This window comes from Ictidomys tridecemlineatus, chromosome 13 (assembly GCF_052094955.1).
Source record: "Ictidomys tridecemlineatus isolate mIctTri1 chromosome 13, mIctTri1.hap1, whole genome shotgun sequence".
In the NCBI taxonomy this organism is placed as follows: Eukaryota; Metazoa; Chordata; class Mammalia; order Rodentia; family Sciuridae; genus Ictidomys; species Ictidomys tridecemlineatus.
In genome coordinates this window covers 88,561,679-88,577,828 of record NC_135489.1, presented here as the reverse complement: position 1 = coordinate 88,577,828, position 16,150 = coordinate 88,561,679, and the positions used below count along the sequence as shown (strand labels likewise).

General features: G+C 47.4%; 1 protein-coding gene across 4 annotated transcripts in view; it reads right to left on the bottom strand.

The window, feature by feature from the left end:
- Nucleotides 1-16,150, bottom strand: part of Piezo2 (piezo type mechanosensitive ion channel component 2) — a 337,909-nt gene that overhangs the window by 85,593 nt on the left and 236,166 nt on the right. For 2 of the 4 annotated variants that reach the window (XM_078030440.1, XM_078030437.1), the window contains exons 10-18: nt 14,605-14,643; nt 13,588-13,726; nt 12,892-13,040; nt 11,379-11,609; nt 7,188-7,311; nt 5,786-6,048; nt 4,548-4,696; nt 2,933-3,106; nt 128-169 (exon numbers count right to left, since the gene is read on the bottom strand). In XM_078030440.1, coding sequence (XP_077886566.1) covers nt 128-169; nt 2,933-3,106; nt 4,548-4,696; nt 5,786-6,048; nt 7,188-7,311; nt 11,379-11,609; nt 12,892-13,040; nt 13,588-13,726; nt 14,605-14,643 — 1,310 coding nt within the window. The remainder of the gene's footprint in view (nt 1-127; nt 170-2,932; nt 3,107-4,547; nt 4,697-5,785; nt 6,049-7,187; nt 7,312-11,378; nt 11,610-12,891; nt 13,041-13,587; nt 13,727-14,604; nt 14,644-16,150) is intronic. The other 2 variants (XM_078030438.1, XM_078030439.1) reach the window with 1 other exon arrangement.

The following is a 16,150-nucleotide window of genomic DNA, read 5'->3' as shown; positions in this document are numbered from 1 at the left end:
CACACGCTGGCGCGAGCGTACCTGGCAGCCCCTCCACCACCTGACCACAGCACTTCTCATTTACAAAGCGGTGAAGAGTTCAACACAGCAAGAAAGTCTGAAAGACAGAAAACACAGGAGTACCCACCTATTGATGATGAGATACACGCGCCCATTGACTTTGGCGTGACTGTGGCGAGAGGCAGAAGCACAGGATGCAGAAGGAGAGAGAGAGAAAGAGAGAGAGAGACATTAGGCAGAGCAGCATGAGGGCTCTCCTGGCCTCCTGGCCACAGTGCCATCGCCTGCAAGGGTTGGCGTCAGGAAGGACAGTATGAGCAGCAAGAGTGGCAGCAGCACTGCCAGACACACAGGAGTAGTGCTGAGGACACAGTGGCCCTGGCCACTCCACCGCCCGCCTCATACACCCGGGAGGACCATCCCTCAGACTTCTCAAGACAGCTGGTCAAAGGAAAGATGAAAGATGAAAATTTGCTCCTTTCCCAGAGTTAAAAGAGTCCTATTAGGTAACCACAGTCAACGTATTTTCTCTAAGATCTTCTAAAATTTAGGTTCAAAAAAGACATTGCTTTGTTTCTATGTGCAAGACAATATTTTCCAACATGAATCATGGATATGTTGCAGTGACACAAGAGTAATGGGTCTCTAAGGAACTTTACTAAACTGTTACCGGTTACACATTATGTAATCAGCATATCATGGCTTCGATATAACATCATATTATTGTCGATAGACAAGTGAAAAGACATTCCAGAGGTTCCTCAGTTAGAGTTGATAATAGTTTCTTCTTGTGTACATCATAAAACCGTTTTCAGAAAGCTAACTTTGTAAAGTCTGTGAGGCTAAAGAAAACAAATTCAGCTTTGTACACACACACACACACACACACACACAGGTGGAGATGGTTAGTTGGATTTTTGATAGAAACAACACTGTTGTGATCAATTTCATGACTGCCAGGGGTTGGTTATTCACAACTTGTGGGCCATGTTTTTTTTTTTTTTTTTGGTAAAGCATCCAGAGAGGTGAGAGTATAGAACAAGGCTTGAATCCTGACTCTACAAACAATTCTGTTTCTCTACCACTTTAATTTTAATTAAAATTGTTCAGGATTTGGGGACAGAAATACTTTAAGGTAAAAATTATTAGTGAGAAAAATACTGCAATATAAAAGAGTTGCTAAAATATTATATATATATAATATTCAAAATTAACTTTTGGGGGCTTTTCTATTGAACTCTGCATGAAACCCCCAAACACCACCTGGAGTGAGTTCCTTAATTTCCCTAAGGCCCTTTTCCCACAGCCCTGAGAGTGAAATCCCATGAGCTGCAGTTTCAGGGCTGTGTTTATACACCCTCTTCTCGTTCGCCCAGTTTTCTTGTACAATTCACTGGTGAGGGGACACTCAGGGTGAGGCCAAGCCATGAGGATGGGAAGTAGGATGGGGTGATGGTCCTTGAGGTCTGCTGTCCCTCTTGTCCTGTGAGAAGGGCAGGAGCTGGGAGGCTGAGGCCAAGGACACAAGGGGCAGTGGCCCCCAAAGCTGCGTAGTGGAGCCCAGTGCACACAGGGACAGGAAGCTCAGTGCAGCACTCAGTTCTCACTTGCGACCTGAATGAGCAAGAACACGGAGGAGCCACGTTGTCCTCTGCAAAGCCATGCTCCTGAAATCTTGCTGAAAATCTGGAAGAAGGTGGCCCATGTCTCCATGTGACCAGGCAACAGAAGACCAAGGCACATGGCAATGGTAAGGCAAGAAGAGCCCTGCAGTCTGGGGGGCTTTGATGAGAAGCAAGCGCTCATGAGAGGGATGTAAAGCATTTAGAGGAAAAAAAATCTAAGCAGGTGACCAGCAAAGACCGACGATGACATCTCTTCCACAATCATGCAAATCTGCCAAAAAGGTTTTCTTAATTATTGGAAGTGATTTTTGAAAACAAGTGGCCTTACAATTACATAAAGCCAGTACATAGCTGGAGTTGAATATCTAATGCTGGTTTCACCCATAGTTATCACATCTATGTCAAAAAATTGTCCCGCTATCATTTCTCTAATTATTGACAGCTGTTAGTCTTTTACACGAGTACTCTTTACAAATTTTAAAACTTAGTGTGATTTTTTCCTGTCAGCAAGACTACCTATGGGGTCCCCAAACTTCTAATAACACTTTATTTTTCCTAGTGTCTTATTATCACTAAAGGAAGTAAGTACACAGCACACAGGGATTCTGAGCCCCTGACCCTGCTCATGAGGTGGGAGATGGTGCAGGGCACATTGGCAGGCGAGACCTCTTGGCCTTCCTGGTTGGTAGTGACTGACATGCTGGCGGTCATCTGGAACACCCTCAGAATGAAACTAAGTAAATCTTAGTTCAAACTAAGCAAATTAGGAAAGCAAATCTACTGATCATAAGGGTTATATCATATTTTCATCATTTCATTCCAGTTCCTGTTAGAAAGTGTTGGAAGGTTAGAATTTCCTGAGAATAGAATGAAATCCTACTTCATTTGCTCCTGGGGTTGGTATACTCTTTTTTTTTTTTTGAACCAGGAATTGAATCCAAGGGCACTTAACCACCAAGCCACATCCTCATCCTCAGCCTCCTGAGCGGCCGTGATAACGGACCTGCGCCAGGGCCGGCTCTGTGTACTCCCACTCAGACAGAACCTTTCTCCCTTCGAGCTCGGCAAGTGTTTTCTAGGGAACTGAATCATGGGCCACACTGGAGCCCCCGAGGAAAAACACCATTAGCGTCCATCAGATGGATGCTTGTCATTTTCCTGTGGCGGGATGGTGGCTTCCACAGACCTTGGTAAGTGTGCCCCGACGACCATTGTAAAGCGCTGACCATCGCTGGAAGGGAGAGCTGCAGCCCCGGTGGGTCCCGGGGCTGCCGAGGGACGAGGGCAGCATCTCCCTGGCGGCTCACCTGTAGATGGTGTTGTCCTCCTTCCTGGGGATGGACTTGAGGTCTGTGAGTTCTAGGAAGCGGTCGTGGAAGTAGTGGAGGTGCAGAATGCACACCAGCAGGAAGGAGGTGGGGATGAAGATGCGCGTGAACAGTTCTGCCACAGTGAACTGCTTCAGGCCCAGATCCTCTAGCCTGGAAGGGACAGGGCAAGAGCAGGAACCTTCTTAGCAGCGAGGACACCGTCTTCTCCTCAGCCACACTAGTCTGTCTCTCTCACCACTGGCCTCACCCCTCTCCCACACAGTCCACCAGTCCCACCCGCCAGGCTTCACCATGGTCCACACAACCTGGACGGGGCCATCTTCCTTAGTTCAGCCTCAGTCCCTCCTGAATGGATCCTTTGGTACCTCTGGACACCTGAAGTATCTCCAGCACTCAGCTTTGAGTCTCCTCTCTACCTGTACCTTCCCCTGGTGATTCACCTAGTCCCTGGGTTTGTACACCAGCTGCACGCCCAGGATCAAGTGTCCACCGTGGCATGGCCTTCTCCTGGGTCCTCTCCTACCCAATCTCTACGGCAGCATGTCTGCTCATGGGTATTTCACATTGGAGGTTTTCAAAACTGTTCTTTGTCTTCCTCTTCTTTGTGTGAAGCCGTTCTCCACCTCCCTGACCCCCATTCATGGTCTTCCGTGGACCAGTAAGTGGCCTAACAGTGGACCCTGCATGAAATCCACAAGTCGGAAGTCTTTGATTCTCTCCTTCACGTCACAGCCTTGGCGTCTGCTTCAGCCTCCTCTGTACTTCCCAAATCTGCCTTTTTTGCTATCTGTCTTTGCTACCTTAGATTCCAGGAGGACCATGGTCACTTCTCCCAGGACCACGGCTACTGCCTGTGAACTGTCTTATTTCTATTTGCATTGCACTTTCTGTCAGTCAAGGATCTTTCAAGACTTAAAAAAAAAAATTCCAATAAGAGGAAGATAGCAGCCACCTGCCCTGAGCCACCAGCTCCTCCCCTCCCATTCCTCCTGGCTCCTGCAGGGACCTTCCTTCCCCTCTCTGAAGGCCCCAGGCCAGCCCTCTTCCCCCTCAGGGCCTTTGCCAGGAGTGCTCGGCCCCCAGACCCAGCTCAGTCCTCCTGAGAAGGTGGCTCTGATCAGCATCAGGGTCAGACGGACACAGTGAGGCAGGCGGGGCCTCTCCACTGCGGCTCCTCTCCACTCAGGGTCCCCTCCCTGGGCCTGCTGTCCCCTTCACACACTCATCATCCCCCACCTTTCACCAGCTGGGGAGGAGCTCACACCCACTGCAAGGTTTTCATTTGTCCTGCTAGAATAGATGCTGCCCGGGTGAGAGGGCCCTTCTGGCTCCCTGCTGCATCTCCAGGCCCAGGGCCCCTGGCAGAGGGGGCCCTGGAGGAGCCTTGGTGAACACACCCTGAGCATGCCCGTCTAGCCCCGTGGGGAGCCTTTCCTTTCAGAGCTCCTCCTTGCCACTTAGGACACAGTGACGGCATCACGTTTTTGCCAAAATCTTCCCTAAAGTTTTTTTTTTTTTTTGAACAATATGCATTCAAATCACCGCCCTCTCCCGGTCACTTCCACATCCCACTGTCACCCAGATCACTTACTTTTCTTTTTTCAATCCGGTCATGTTTTGCCACAGGCCTGGGAAGTTTTCAAATTGATATGTGTATATAAAGATAAGCACCAGCATAGTGTAAATAACCACGGACATCCAAAAATATTTTAGAATTTTCCTCCACCATTCATAGTGCACCTGGGAATCAGATATGGAAAAGCAAAGGAGATGAAGAGCAGTTAGAGGAAAACCCACAAAAGTATTTGGTTTCTTTAGGACAAATGATCATAGACAAAAAAAGGGTCTGAAAATACAGTTCCTTCATTTTTAGTTCTTTCACATTTTGTTTCTTATTTCAGTTGGTGGATCCGGGGGAGAAGCTCCGAGCCCTGTTCTACTGGCCCTGCGGCCTTCGGGTAAGTGTCTGGACCCAGCTGGGCTTTGTCTCCTCCTCTGAAGTCTGCGTCCTGTGGGGTGGTTATGGAGATGGAGTGGACAAGAGGCCTGTGATTCCCAGCAGCCTGTCATATGTCTCGGAGGCACTAGGGAAAGGCAACTGCTGCTCAGAGGTCTGCTCAGAGTACACATGTCACAGCCCCAGGGAGAAGCTGGCTCTCTCGTCTAAGCTGTGGGTAGTCTTAAAGACATCTGTAGTGTATTGTCAAAGTATTTAAAAGTTCATTAGTTCAGGCGAGACATTTTTATCTCCATGTGTGACACATTCTTGATTATTGTTTGGTTTATTTGCTATGGGCCTGAAAGAATACTATACCGTTACCCCCGTTCTCTCACTGGGTTCCCTTCTAACCCCAGTTAAAGCTAGGTTTGTGGAGAGGCAAGCTCATCACAGTGTGATCCTTTATAAATGTTAATGAAACACAGAAGCCTGTGAGGGAGTATGCACATGTACGCACATCTACACACCCACACACCTGTGGTTTTCTTAAACCAAAGCCTGAGATGCAAGCAAACTAGGAAATCCTCCGTTATTTAAAATTGTCTAGACATTGTTCTTAAATTTCTAAATAATCAGGTTTTTTATATCAAGAATTTTTGAAAAAGTTATAAACATTTTTTTCTGACATTTTAAGAATCTAAAAATTTTAAAAAGAAAACCAGTCGATAATTGTGCTTCCCCACTTCAGGAATCTCGGGATGCGGTGTTTGATTTCAGCCAGGACTTGTGTGATCTGTTTGTGGGCTTATAGCAAGCAAGAGCTCTACAAGGAGGCTCATCTCTTCCGGGGATGGGTATGGGAACGGAGGTCAAGCAAGCCATCCACCCACCTGGTACAAGGCCACACAGAACAGGAACAGCACCATGTAGATGATTTTGTACATGACGATTTTGCCCTCGAAGCTGACGAAGAAGAACATGCCACCACACACGTAGATCCAGTACTTGATGAACATGGCCACCACCAGGTTGCCCAGCACCTTCATGATGTCTTGGTCCTCATCCTCGTCCTCCTGCTCCTCCTCCTGTGCTTCCTCCTCCTCCTCCTTCTCTTTGGGCTCTCCTTCCACCTGTATGTCTTGAAGGTCCTCGTCTGAACGGCAGAACACGACATCATTATCCTTCACTGGTTATCTGACCAGCACCTCACTTTGGCCGTGTGACATTCATGGGACATAGGAGCATGCAATTTATGAGTTACTATATGATTTAGACTGTTCTGTTATTTAATCATTTAAATAACCTAAAATTTAAGAGTTGAAGCCAAATATGATCGATTTAAATTAGATTTACAGAACGATTATAGTTTCAGTCTAAAGCAATTTTATGTATTGGAATTAAGAACACTTCATCTTGCTTTAAAATACTGTAAGATACAGGATTCATATCTGGGTTAGCAAGGATACCTACATTTGAGTAATTTATTCAAACAACCAGTAACTCAGAGTGCAATCAGACCCATGGTTGATCTCAAATGAACCATTTACCAAAATCAACTGGTTGATCATTGTGCTCATCACACATTGGAACTCATATAGCAAGATTTGAGCCTGGTAGACAGACTTATTGCTGGAAAACACCTCGATGATTAGGGCTAATTATATAAACATGGCAGCTGGCCTGTTTCCTGGCGGTGCCTGGGTTAAGGTGCAGCCCAGCTGCTGTGAATGCTAACAGCTGGGGTTGGTCCAGAGCTCTGAGGGCAAGTCCTTCCCAGTTACCTACACAGCAGGCCCCAAACCACAGGGATACTAAAAGAAGCTGTGCTCTTCCCCCCACCCCTCACTCCCTCCTTTTCATTTACTTGGTAGGGTATTATTTTCAGAAAAGAATTTAGACAATGCCAGTTCGTTTCTAGGTTCCATTTTCATTAAAGATGAGTGAGTCCTTGGAGAAACCATGCAATTTGGGGGACCCTTAGTTTCTTCTGTGGGGAATCACTTTGGGGAGATCCAAATGAACAGTTTTTAAAAGGCCTCTGTGAACTCTTTGAAAGTTACACATTATAATGTTGTATTTATTGATTCAAGTTCAAATCTGGCTTCCATTAATCAGGGTTTGTTTTGGTAATGGCTTTATTGAGATGTAATTCACATACCATGCAATTCAGCCTTTTAAAGTGTATCACTCAAGGACTGGGTGTAGCTCAGTGTGTAATTTCCGACACATTTGGGGCTCTTTATAACGCTGAGCTCAAGAAGTTGCGGTCACACCCTGTCCACACAAATTTACCTTTCTCTTCATTTTCCTGACTTCCAATTTTGACTTCAGACAGGAGAGCTTCCTTTTCCTGAAGAGCTTTCTGCTCTGTGAGGTGCTGCCTCAGCAGGAGCCAAAAGGTGATAGTGAACAGAATCTGGGACCAGGGAAAAAGCACAACAAGAGTTAAGCACAAATCTGCAGCCTAAACACACTTCTGCAAATACACCGTTTTCCGCACTGTCCCAGTGGGAGCATGACAAATAACCACCATGGGTGAGATGGTCAAGGTGCCCTTGGGTTTGACAGAGCTGCTGCTGCTCTGCAGTGGGGACTCTTAGGCAGGTGTCCAGGGCCAGCAGAATTCTTCAGCACTGTGTGGCCCTGGGAGGAGAAGAGCCAACGAAGGCATGGCCACCTGGCAGGACAGCAGCGCCAGCACCTGGGTCCCTCCCGGGGCTTGTCCTGGAGTGTCTGCCTGACTGTAAGGATGCTGCCAAGTGAGGGGAGGGTCACTTCTCCTGTGACACCCCTTTGACCCCCACAGTGATCCTTAAGAATGCTGCAGATGGGAAAAGAAAGTTCACCCCGGAAAACACGCCCCTGATTACTACCACTCCCTCTGGTGCTGAAGCAAGAGGGGACCCCTGCGCCCACACTACCTATCAGCATTTTCCTGAGCACTGAGGGAAAAGGTGACCCGTGCCTCACTCTTAGGAAATCTGGAACTTGGTTCCTGGTAGGGTTTGTTTTGGTAATGGCTTTATTGAGATGTAATTCACAAACCACACAATTCACCCACTTAAAGTGTATCACTCAAGGACTGGGGTGTGGCTCAGTGTGTAATTCAGTGGGTTTTGGTGCAGTCATAAGGTTGTGACTCTGTTACCACTGTCGTAATTGATTTAATATATATATATATAAAATCAATAATATAATAATAATTATTATTATTTTTTGACACTGGGGATCAAACCCAGTGCCTCACTCATGCTACACAAGCACTCACCACTGAGCCATCCCTCCAGCCTGAAAACTGTTCAATCTCCTCAAAAAGAAGCACCCGAAGAGGGACCTCCTCTTCTTCCTGTGACTCTAGTCAACCAGGGATTTCCTTTTTGCTGTATGGATTGGCCCAGCCTGGACATTTTAAGTCAAGGCCTTGTGTAGCCACCTCTCAGCAGTGTAGGTGTACTCCTGTTGTGGCTCGCACGGCCCTGCGTTCCTCCTCCTTACTCCACACTGCTCCATGCACAGGCGCACACTCTGCACGCATACGTGTGGGCTGACAGGCACGTGGGCACTTTGTTTCATAGCTGCGATGGCGAATGCTGCCTGACCACTCAGGCCTGGGTTTCTGTGCACCTGTGTCTTCCATTCCCCCGGGTGAGGGCCTTGCTGGTCTCATGGTGATTCTGTGTTTGACTTTTTAAGGAACAATGACTGCTGAACGTTTTCCAGGTGCTGCACCAACTTACATTCCCACCAGCAGCGCACACATCCCAACGACCTCAGTCACACCTGTTGTCTTTTATTATGGCCTTCCTGGTGGCTGGGAGTGATAGCTCTCATCGTAAGCTTTTTTGTTTGTTTGTTTGTTTTTTACATAAGAAGGCTTTATTTGCAGGGGAACAGGAATTTAACCAAAGGGCCCAGATCCCATGTCATCAACAGCCTCCTCAGACTCCTCCTCGTCTCTCCTCTCCTTTGCTGCAGCAGGAGCTGCTGAGCCAGGGGCGGCACGAACAGCCGCAGCCACACCACTCTGCGGGTACACGGCAGGTTTGCCAGTACCAGGCTAGGACAGTGTTTTTCCATGCAGCTCACTGATGACCTTGCTGAGCAGGCCATCATCCACCTTGAGGCCCATGCTGTCCAGGATCTTCTGATGTCCTTGGTGCAAGGGGAGGAGGTGCCCCTGAGGGTGGCCAGCGGATAGGAGTGACAAAGTGCATGTCAGCGGTGGTGGACTGGCCTCCCGTGTGCAGCCTCGGTGTGGCAGGGAGCCTCATCGTAAGCTTTTAATAAATATTTGCCAAAGAAATTAAAGAATTAAAAAGGCAAATGAACAAGTCATAGCTTTGTGAATATAATAGAACCCCTAAATCACACACAATTTTTTTTTTTTTGGATGCTGGGGATGGATTTTCACTTAGGGTAACTGCCCATTTCACTCTCCGTGGGGCGTTCACATGAACAGGCAGCAGGAAGTCCTGCTGAGCATGACCAGGACCCTAGGAAGTCAAGAGCCAGACCACCTGCGATTCTGAAAACCTGGCATGAAAATCCTGGAGGGCGCCAGGAGTTGACCACGGCAATAAACAGAAAGGAATCTGCTTCTGTCACCTGTGTTCAGAGAGGTCAGCAGCAATGAGGCCAGGTGGGGCACCTGTCTGGGGAAAGCATCCTGGAGGCCAGGCTTTAGAAGTGGGGTCAATGCCATCTGGGGGCCAGGAAGAGACAGGCTCCAGGATGCTGCAGACCATGCCATCTGTCTGGGAGCCTGCAGAGCTTCTAGGATGGAGGCCTGATCCTTCCTTTCTCTCCTTACCCAACCCTGACTCACCAGCACTCTGTAAAGTGTGCTTAGAAAAGTATTTGGAAGACATCATTATGTTGGAGGGTCAATGAGCCTGTGTCATTAATGTCTTTGACAAAAATCTTGCTCTTTTCCCCCCCTTTTTTTTTTTAAAAACCCCCAGTTGCATTAAAATATAAATACAGATCCTAGCTTCCAGGAATTAGTGTTTTTTAAAAAATTATTAACAAATTTAATCACCAAATAACATTTCCCTTCAAAGAATTGTTAATTCTAATTAGCCAGGAGGGAGCTCAGCTAGGGAGTTGGTGCTGTCTGTTGTCTTTGAGAGTCCGAATCAGGTTGTGATGAATTCACACAGTCAGTGAAGGGAACGTCTGGCCCACACACAGGAGATGTTGTCTTGCCTCTCCTGCGGGCTTGCACCTGTTAGGAAATTTTTCTTTTACACAATAGCCTTTTGTCAAAAACTGTCACAGGATCAATCTCTGCCCAGTCCAGTCAGCCCCTGTCTACAGCCAGCTGGGATTGGATAGGGGGTGTCTGGTGACCTTCACGTGGTTGCTCCCCCAGAAGGTGAAGTTCATGGGCGTTACCTCAGCCCTCTCCAGAGACACAGATTTTCCTCATCTTGTGGAGAGCAACCTTCAAGGCTCATGGAATGTCCAGACCTGATTGATTTTACTACCTCAAGATACAGGCATCAACCAGAGATGTGTATGGCACCTGAGAGAACGATCAAGGCTTGCGTCGGTGAAAAATGTCCCTTTATTGAGGCAGCTCTGCATATTTATAGAGCCGGGGGTGGTCTGACAGTTGGCATGAGGTGCTTTTTGATTGGTGGGTAAGGATCAGGTGAGCTAGCAGGGCTAGTCTGATTGGTGGGTAAGGATCAGGTGAGCCAGTAGGGCTAGTCTGATTGGTGGGTAAGATCAGGTGAGCCAGCAGGGCTAGTCTGATTGGTGGGTAAGGATCATGTGAGCCAGCAGGGCTCATCATTGGACGGCTCTTCTTGGGAGATGAGGAAGTTAGTCTTTGCAGCCAGGGCGACTCCCAACAGCACCTACCATTTTGTTAACAAAAAAAGATTATAAATGGGGTCTCCCAACCTTCTGAAATAAAAACTATTGAGACAGCCAGTGAAAATAAATGAGCCAGGAAGAGATTATGAATGTTCTGACCACAGGTGAAGGCAAATCAGTAGAGGAAAAAAAAGCAAGTGTCATATTTAATTTTGCTACTAAGAATGTGTTTTAGCACAGGATTGGAGTAAACACATTGTTAATAATAAATGCTTAACTAAAATAGCAATGTGCTAATCAGTCAATTTTACAAATTAATAATCAATCCAAGAAAATCCTCTAGCCCCTTGAGATATTTTATATTGTATTTTTCTGTTTCACATTGTATGTTCCTATTTTCATATCTAATTACTATCATATGCTAAAAATAGCTTATACTCTAATTTTTCTCTGAGTAGAAAGTGCTAATATTAATAAGCTAACAGCATGGTGTACTACATGCTAAATTACAGCAGCCTCTAAGCAATGTAAACTATTTCTCACAGGTTCGTGTCTGTTAATTTCTGCAAAGGAGTGAATATCTGGAGCCTAGTGTTATAAGGTTTGCTCATGTGATGATTGTGATCAGCACGGTTCTGTTTTCTTGATTTTCCATTCACTTACCTTTGATGCAAGCTCTCCTGGCTCTTTCTTTTCTAGAAACCCCGGGACCTTTTTGATTTCTGGAAGTTCAAAGCTCCATATGTACTGCAGCACCAACAGCAGGTTCGCGTAGACAACCATGAAGGGTGAGCTGATCATGGCGTACTTCCTCCTGTTGCGGATCATCCACAGGGCGCAGGACCAGATGAGCAGCACGAAGGTCAGCCAGCTGTGGTAGGTGATGCTCCAGGCCTGGGGAGAAGGGAGGTACCACGTGAGCGCAGTAGAGCACATAGCGGACTGAGGGGGAGAGGCCCGCCTAGGCTCAGGCTCAGAGTGGAGGCCAGGGAGAGGTGCTGCGAGGGTCCTGCCCCAGAACCTCCAAGGCAGAGTCAGAGGCCCTGCATGGTGCCAGCGTGCTCCCTCTGCCACCAACCAACCTCTTCATTTTCACCCTATTTTGCAGAGTCACAAACAACTGTAATGAGCTATCTAAAACTGTTAGTAAAAATGCATGATTAAAATTAAATTAAAATTTATTAAAATCACGTTAGTAAGTGACAACTACAATGGTCTGAATTATTTTCCTGAAAATATTATTCTTATGCAAGAGCGTTCGCCAAAGATCAGGTGACAGCTGCCGTGTTTGTACTCTATGCACACTGAGTGAATTTGTATTCAGTAGTGTGTTTGAAGCTTCACACTCACACACACACACACACACACACACACACACACACACACACACACCGTGCCAAGCAGATAGAATGTTGCCATTTTTGTATGATACAGGAAAATTATCTTTAAGATAGGAGGGTCACAAGTTTGAGGCCAGCTTCAGTAATTTGGTGAGACTCTAAACAACTTAGTAAGACCCTGTCTCAAAATAAGAAATAAAAAGTGCTGTGGATGTGGCTCAGAGGTAAAGAGCCCTGCCATTAAATCACCAGTACCAAAAAAAAAAAAAAAAAAAAAGAAAAGAAATAAAAAGAAAGGAAGGAAAGAAAGGAAGAGTCTTGGCCTTTCAATGCCCAGGCAGTTCACTCCGGGTTTCCATAGTTAGGAAGAAGAACCCTGTTGTGCTGTTTACCATGCTGAGTTCCAGGGCAGTTGGGCTGTTCGGCCTCTGCTTTATAATTCCTTAGTCAACACGTGACTCATCTCATGGGCTCCTTGGGCCTCTGCCTCCACCTGTGATCTGGAAGTCACAGAAGCCAGGCTCTTTCACCCAGCAACACTGTGCTGCACTCAGACAGAACAGGCGCTAAGGACCCTGGCACCTGGAGGAGGCTCTTGAGGCCCTGGGAGTGGGGGGACCTGCAGCCCAGGCGGAGTGGAGCCTTCCCTGGGCCAAGGAAAGACTTACCTCCAGCTAGAGAGGGTATTCATATTAAGGAAGGGCTGAGAGAGTTGAAAAGGACACAGTTTTGCAGTCTACAGTATAAAAATCCCGTGAAAAATGAACGCGGCCGACACTGTCAACCCGGCACTGGGAAGACTGAGCCCAGCCTCTGGCGGTGCCACTCACACGCACCATCATGGCGATGAGGGCGCAGATGTAGCTCTGCTTCATGATGAACTGGAACACGGAGACCATGGCGTGGACCTTGACACTCCTCTTCTCCTCCTGGCTCCTTTCCTCCTCAAATTCTTCTTTCTCATCCTCTTCTTCCTCTTTCTTCTCTAGATGAACAAACGCGTTACGTAACTCTCGATGCCAACGCCCGACATCTCTTGTGAGTGTCCCCAGGGATGGCACTCCTGTGGCACGTACGGCCTTTAAGGGAGACTCGAGGGGTCGTTCCCAACTAACATTCCGTCAGCCCTGCTTGGCCAGGGCCAAGGCACCCAGCACCCAGCACTCGGAGGGAAGACCATCTCCACAAGTAGCCAGTAGCTACACAGCAGGACTTGGACACAGCCCCCCAGGGGAGCCTCCAGCAAGATGGCAGCCCCTCACTGCAGGCTCAGGAGCAACCCAGGTGCAGGAACCAGCCCCTCACCCCGGACCCTGACCCAGACAGGGGTCCGACTGCAACACTAAATGTGCTACATCATGAAGCAAATGTCCTTCCTCTTTGTTTAAGTTAACTGGGCTGCACATAAATAGGCTACCGCAGGGGACTTCTGTCAGCAAGAAGAGGAGGCACAGACCCTTGAAAACTCAGGGACCACCTGCACGCCCGTGCACAACCCTGAATGAGACATGCGCCCTGTGTGGCTGGTTTACCTGTCGAGTCCTCAGAGGGCTCCCACCGGTACTGGGGGGTGGAGTACAGGTCGGTCTTGGCGGGGCCATTCTCTAAGGGCAGGCTGGGGTGGATGGTGTGGTAGTCCACAGGGTTGCCGTTCACCGTCACAAGCAGGCCCTGCGGGGAGCATGGGGAAGGACACCTGTGACCACAGGGTGGGTTGCAGTGTAGACCTACTTCCTCCCACCCATCCTCCATGCACAACCCCCAGTGACAAGCTGACTGAAAGCCGGGTGCCACGGTCAATGACACGTATTTTAGCAGGAGGAGTCAGGTACCATCTCTCCAAACCTGATCTCAGAGTGACCAGGTGAAATGCACACCTGATCTCGTGGCACGCCTGTGAACCGTGCGATGCACGCCTTGTTCTCAGGATAGACTGCAACTGTCCAGGGGGCCTTCCTGGTCTGGGCTGACCTCTTCAGGTTCAGCTCTTGCCACTGCCCACCTCCCAGCCACCCCTGGTTGTGTGGTCCTTCATGCCTTCCCTGCCCAGCCCAGAGAGTGGGTCCTACCCACTCTCCACACAGCTCTGCACAGGGCAACTGCAAAAGTCCTTCTGCACCCAGGTGAGATGCTCCCTTCTGGGCTCTCTGCCCAACTGCAAGGCTGAAATTCACTAAGTGCCAACACTGGGATTTTCCCCATCTGTCCCTGTGGCATTAAAAGTTCTGAGATAAACATATAAATACATGTATGTGTATCTCTGAACATGTAAGTCTTCCTTTTTAAAATTATTTAATAATTAGTAGAGCTACAGAACAAAATCCTTAAAACACAACCCCAAAAGCAAGGCTTTAAAAAAGTCTAAATATATTTTGTATTAATATATTCAATCTCATGAGTCAACATTTCACAGCAACAAATCAGATATAATTTCTGCAAGAAAAAAATTAAAAGCATACGGAGGTTTCATGAAAGGAGGTCATTTCATTTGTCACTTTTAAATCACTCACACACACACACAAAAAGGGTAATTCTAAAGAGGTACTAACATCAGATGGTTTGTAGTCGTCTTGGGTCATGGATAAAAGCTGCAAAAAGCAAAGCAGGACAGCACGTTAGCAGGTGAGCAGAAGCTGACCGCGTCCACAAGGCCCCACACCCGCTCTCCAGCCCGCTGAGTGCTAGTGTGCGTGGAAACTGCCATGTGAGTACAAAGGGCCACTGCCCGAGCTGGACACTGCTCATCATGACCATTTTGCAGCATCTGAAGTTTGCTTAGGACCCTGACCACAAACAGCCAACTGTGAATGTGCATGCACTTTCAAGTGTTTCAAGTGTTCTGTTCTAATAGAATACACTGCTTAGGTTAAGCTCTGGAACCCCCTGGGACATCTGCAGAATCCTGAAACTATTTGCTTTCCAAGAAACGCAAGTTTCTTACTACAATAAATTAGATAGATGTCCACTGAGATTTGAGATTACTTGGGGTTTATAAATTGTCAACAAGGAAATCATCGTGATATGACTGATCTTTTAACTGCACTAGTGCTGGGTGACTGGGGCTTCCCCAAACAACATATAGCACGGCGATGAGGTGGTTAGGTTTTGGAGTCAAGACTCCTCTACAGTCTTGGAAAGCTCGAGGGTAGGGGGACATTATGTGGCGTCTGCCACCATCTCACACTAGAAATTCAAACTGAGGCATGTAAAAAAAAATGTTTATTTATCAATTCAATAAAAATTGAAAAGCCCATTATATTTTATGAAAATTGCTCAAATAGCTTTTAGACACTATTTTTATTCTAGAAGCCCATATACTGAAAAGACTGTCACTGTTCTGTACTTTGACACATCTCTTCCACGTCTGGTTCACAGAGGGCCGCTGGGTTTCTGCCTGTGCTTCTGCTTTTGTTCTTGTGTGCTGTGTTGCTTGGATTAGAATATCAAGGAAAGCTGGCCTCACAGAGCAGGTGGGTGGAAGAGCAAGGAGCATTTAATAGTCTCTGCAGATAATGAGGAGGAGTCCTCTCCCAAGCAACGAGACTCAGCCAGTGGTAGTTTCCTGAGGTCCTCACAGCATGGGCCTGGAATTACAGTGGAGTATCCTTCCCTCTGCTGTGAGGGCCCGCGGCAACGGCTGCACCAGAATGGCTTCCTGCCCCTGCCTGGTGCTGCCAGCCACAGGGACACCAGCTCCACCAAGTACTGACCCGGTTGAGTGACATTTGAAGAGCACATTAAATATTTAAATAACATTGAGATACTGTGTAACATTTCAAAAACACGTGTGTTCAAAAGCCATTTCAAAAAGGACTCTTACAAAAAGTCCTTAAATGTAGCGTTTTCAAAGTCTCATTGGTAGATACAAGTTTTCCAAAATTTGATTTTTTTTTTACTCAAATGTTGAAGTTTTACAATTGGCAATAAGCTCTGCCAGTTATTTGCCTTGAAGTGTCCCGCCTGCTTCATTTACTTGCAAAGTAGTTATCTGCCAAATATCTGGGTCTGACCAAGCAGGTCTATCCATCACTGCCCCGTGGAGCGGGAGGTGTGCTCTGGGGACAGCTGTCACAGTGCGTCGGCTGGCCTGTGCTT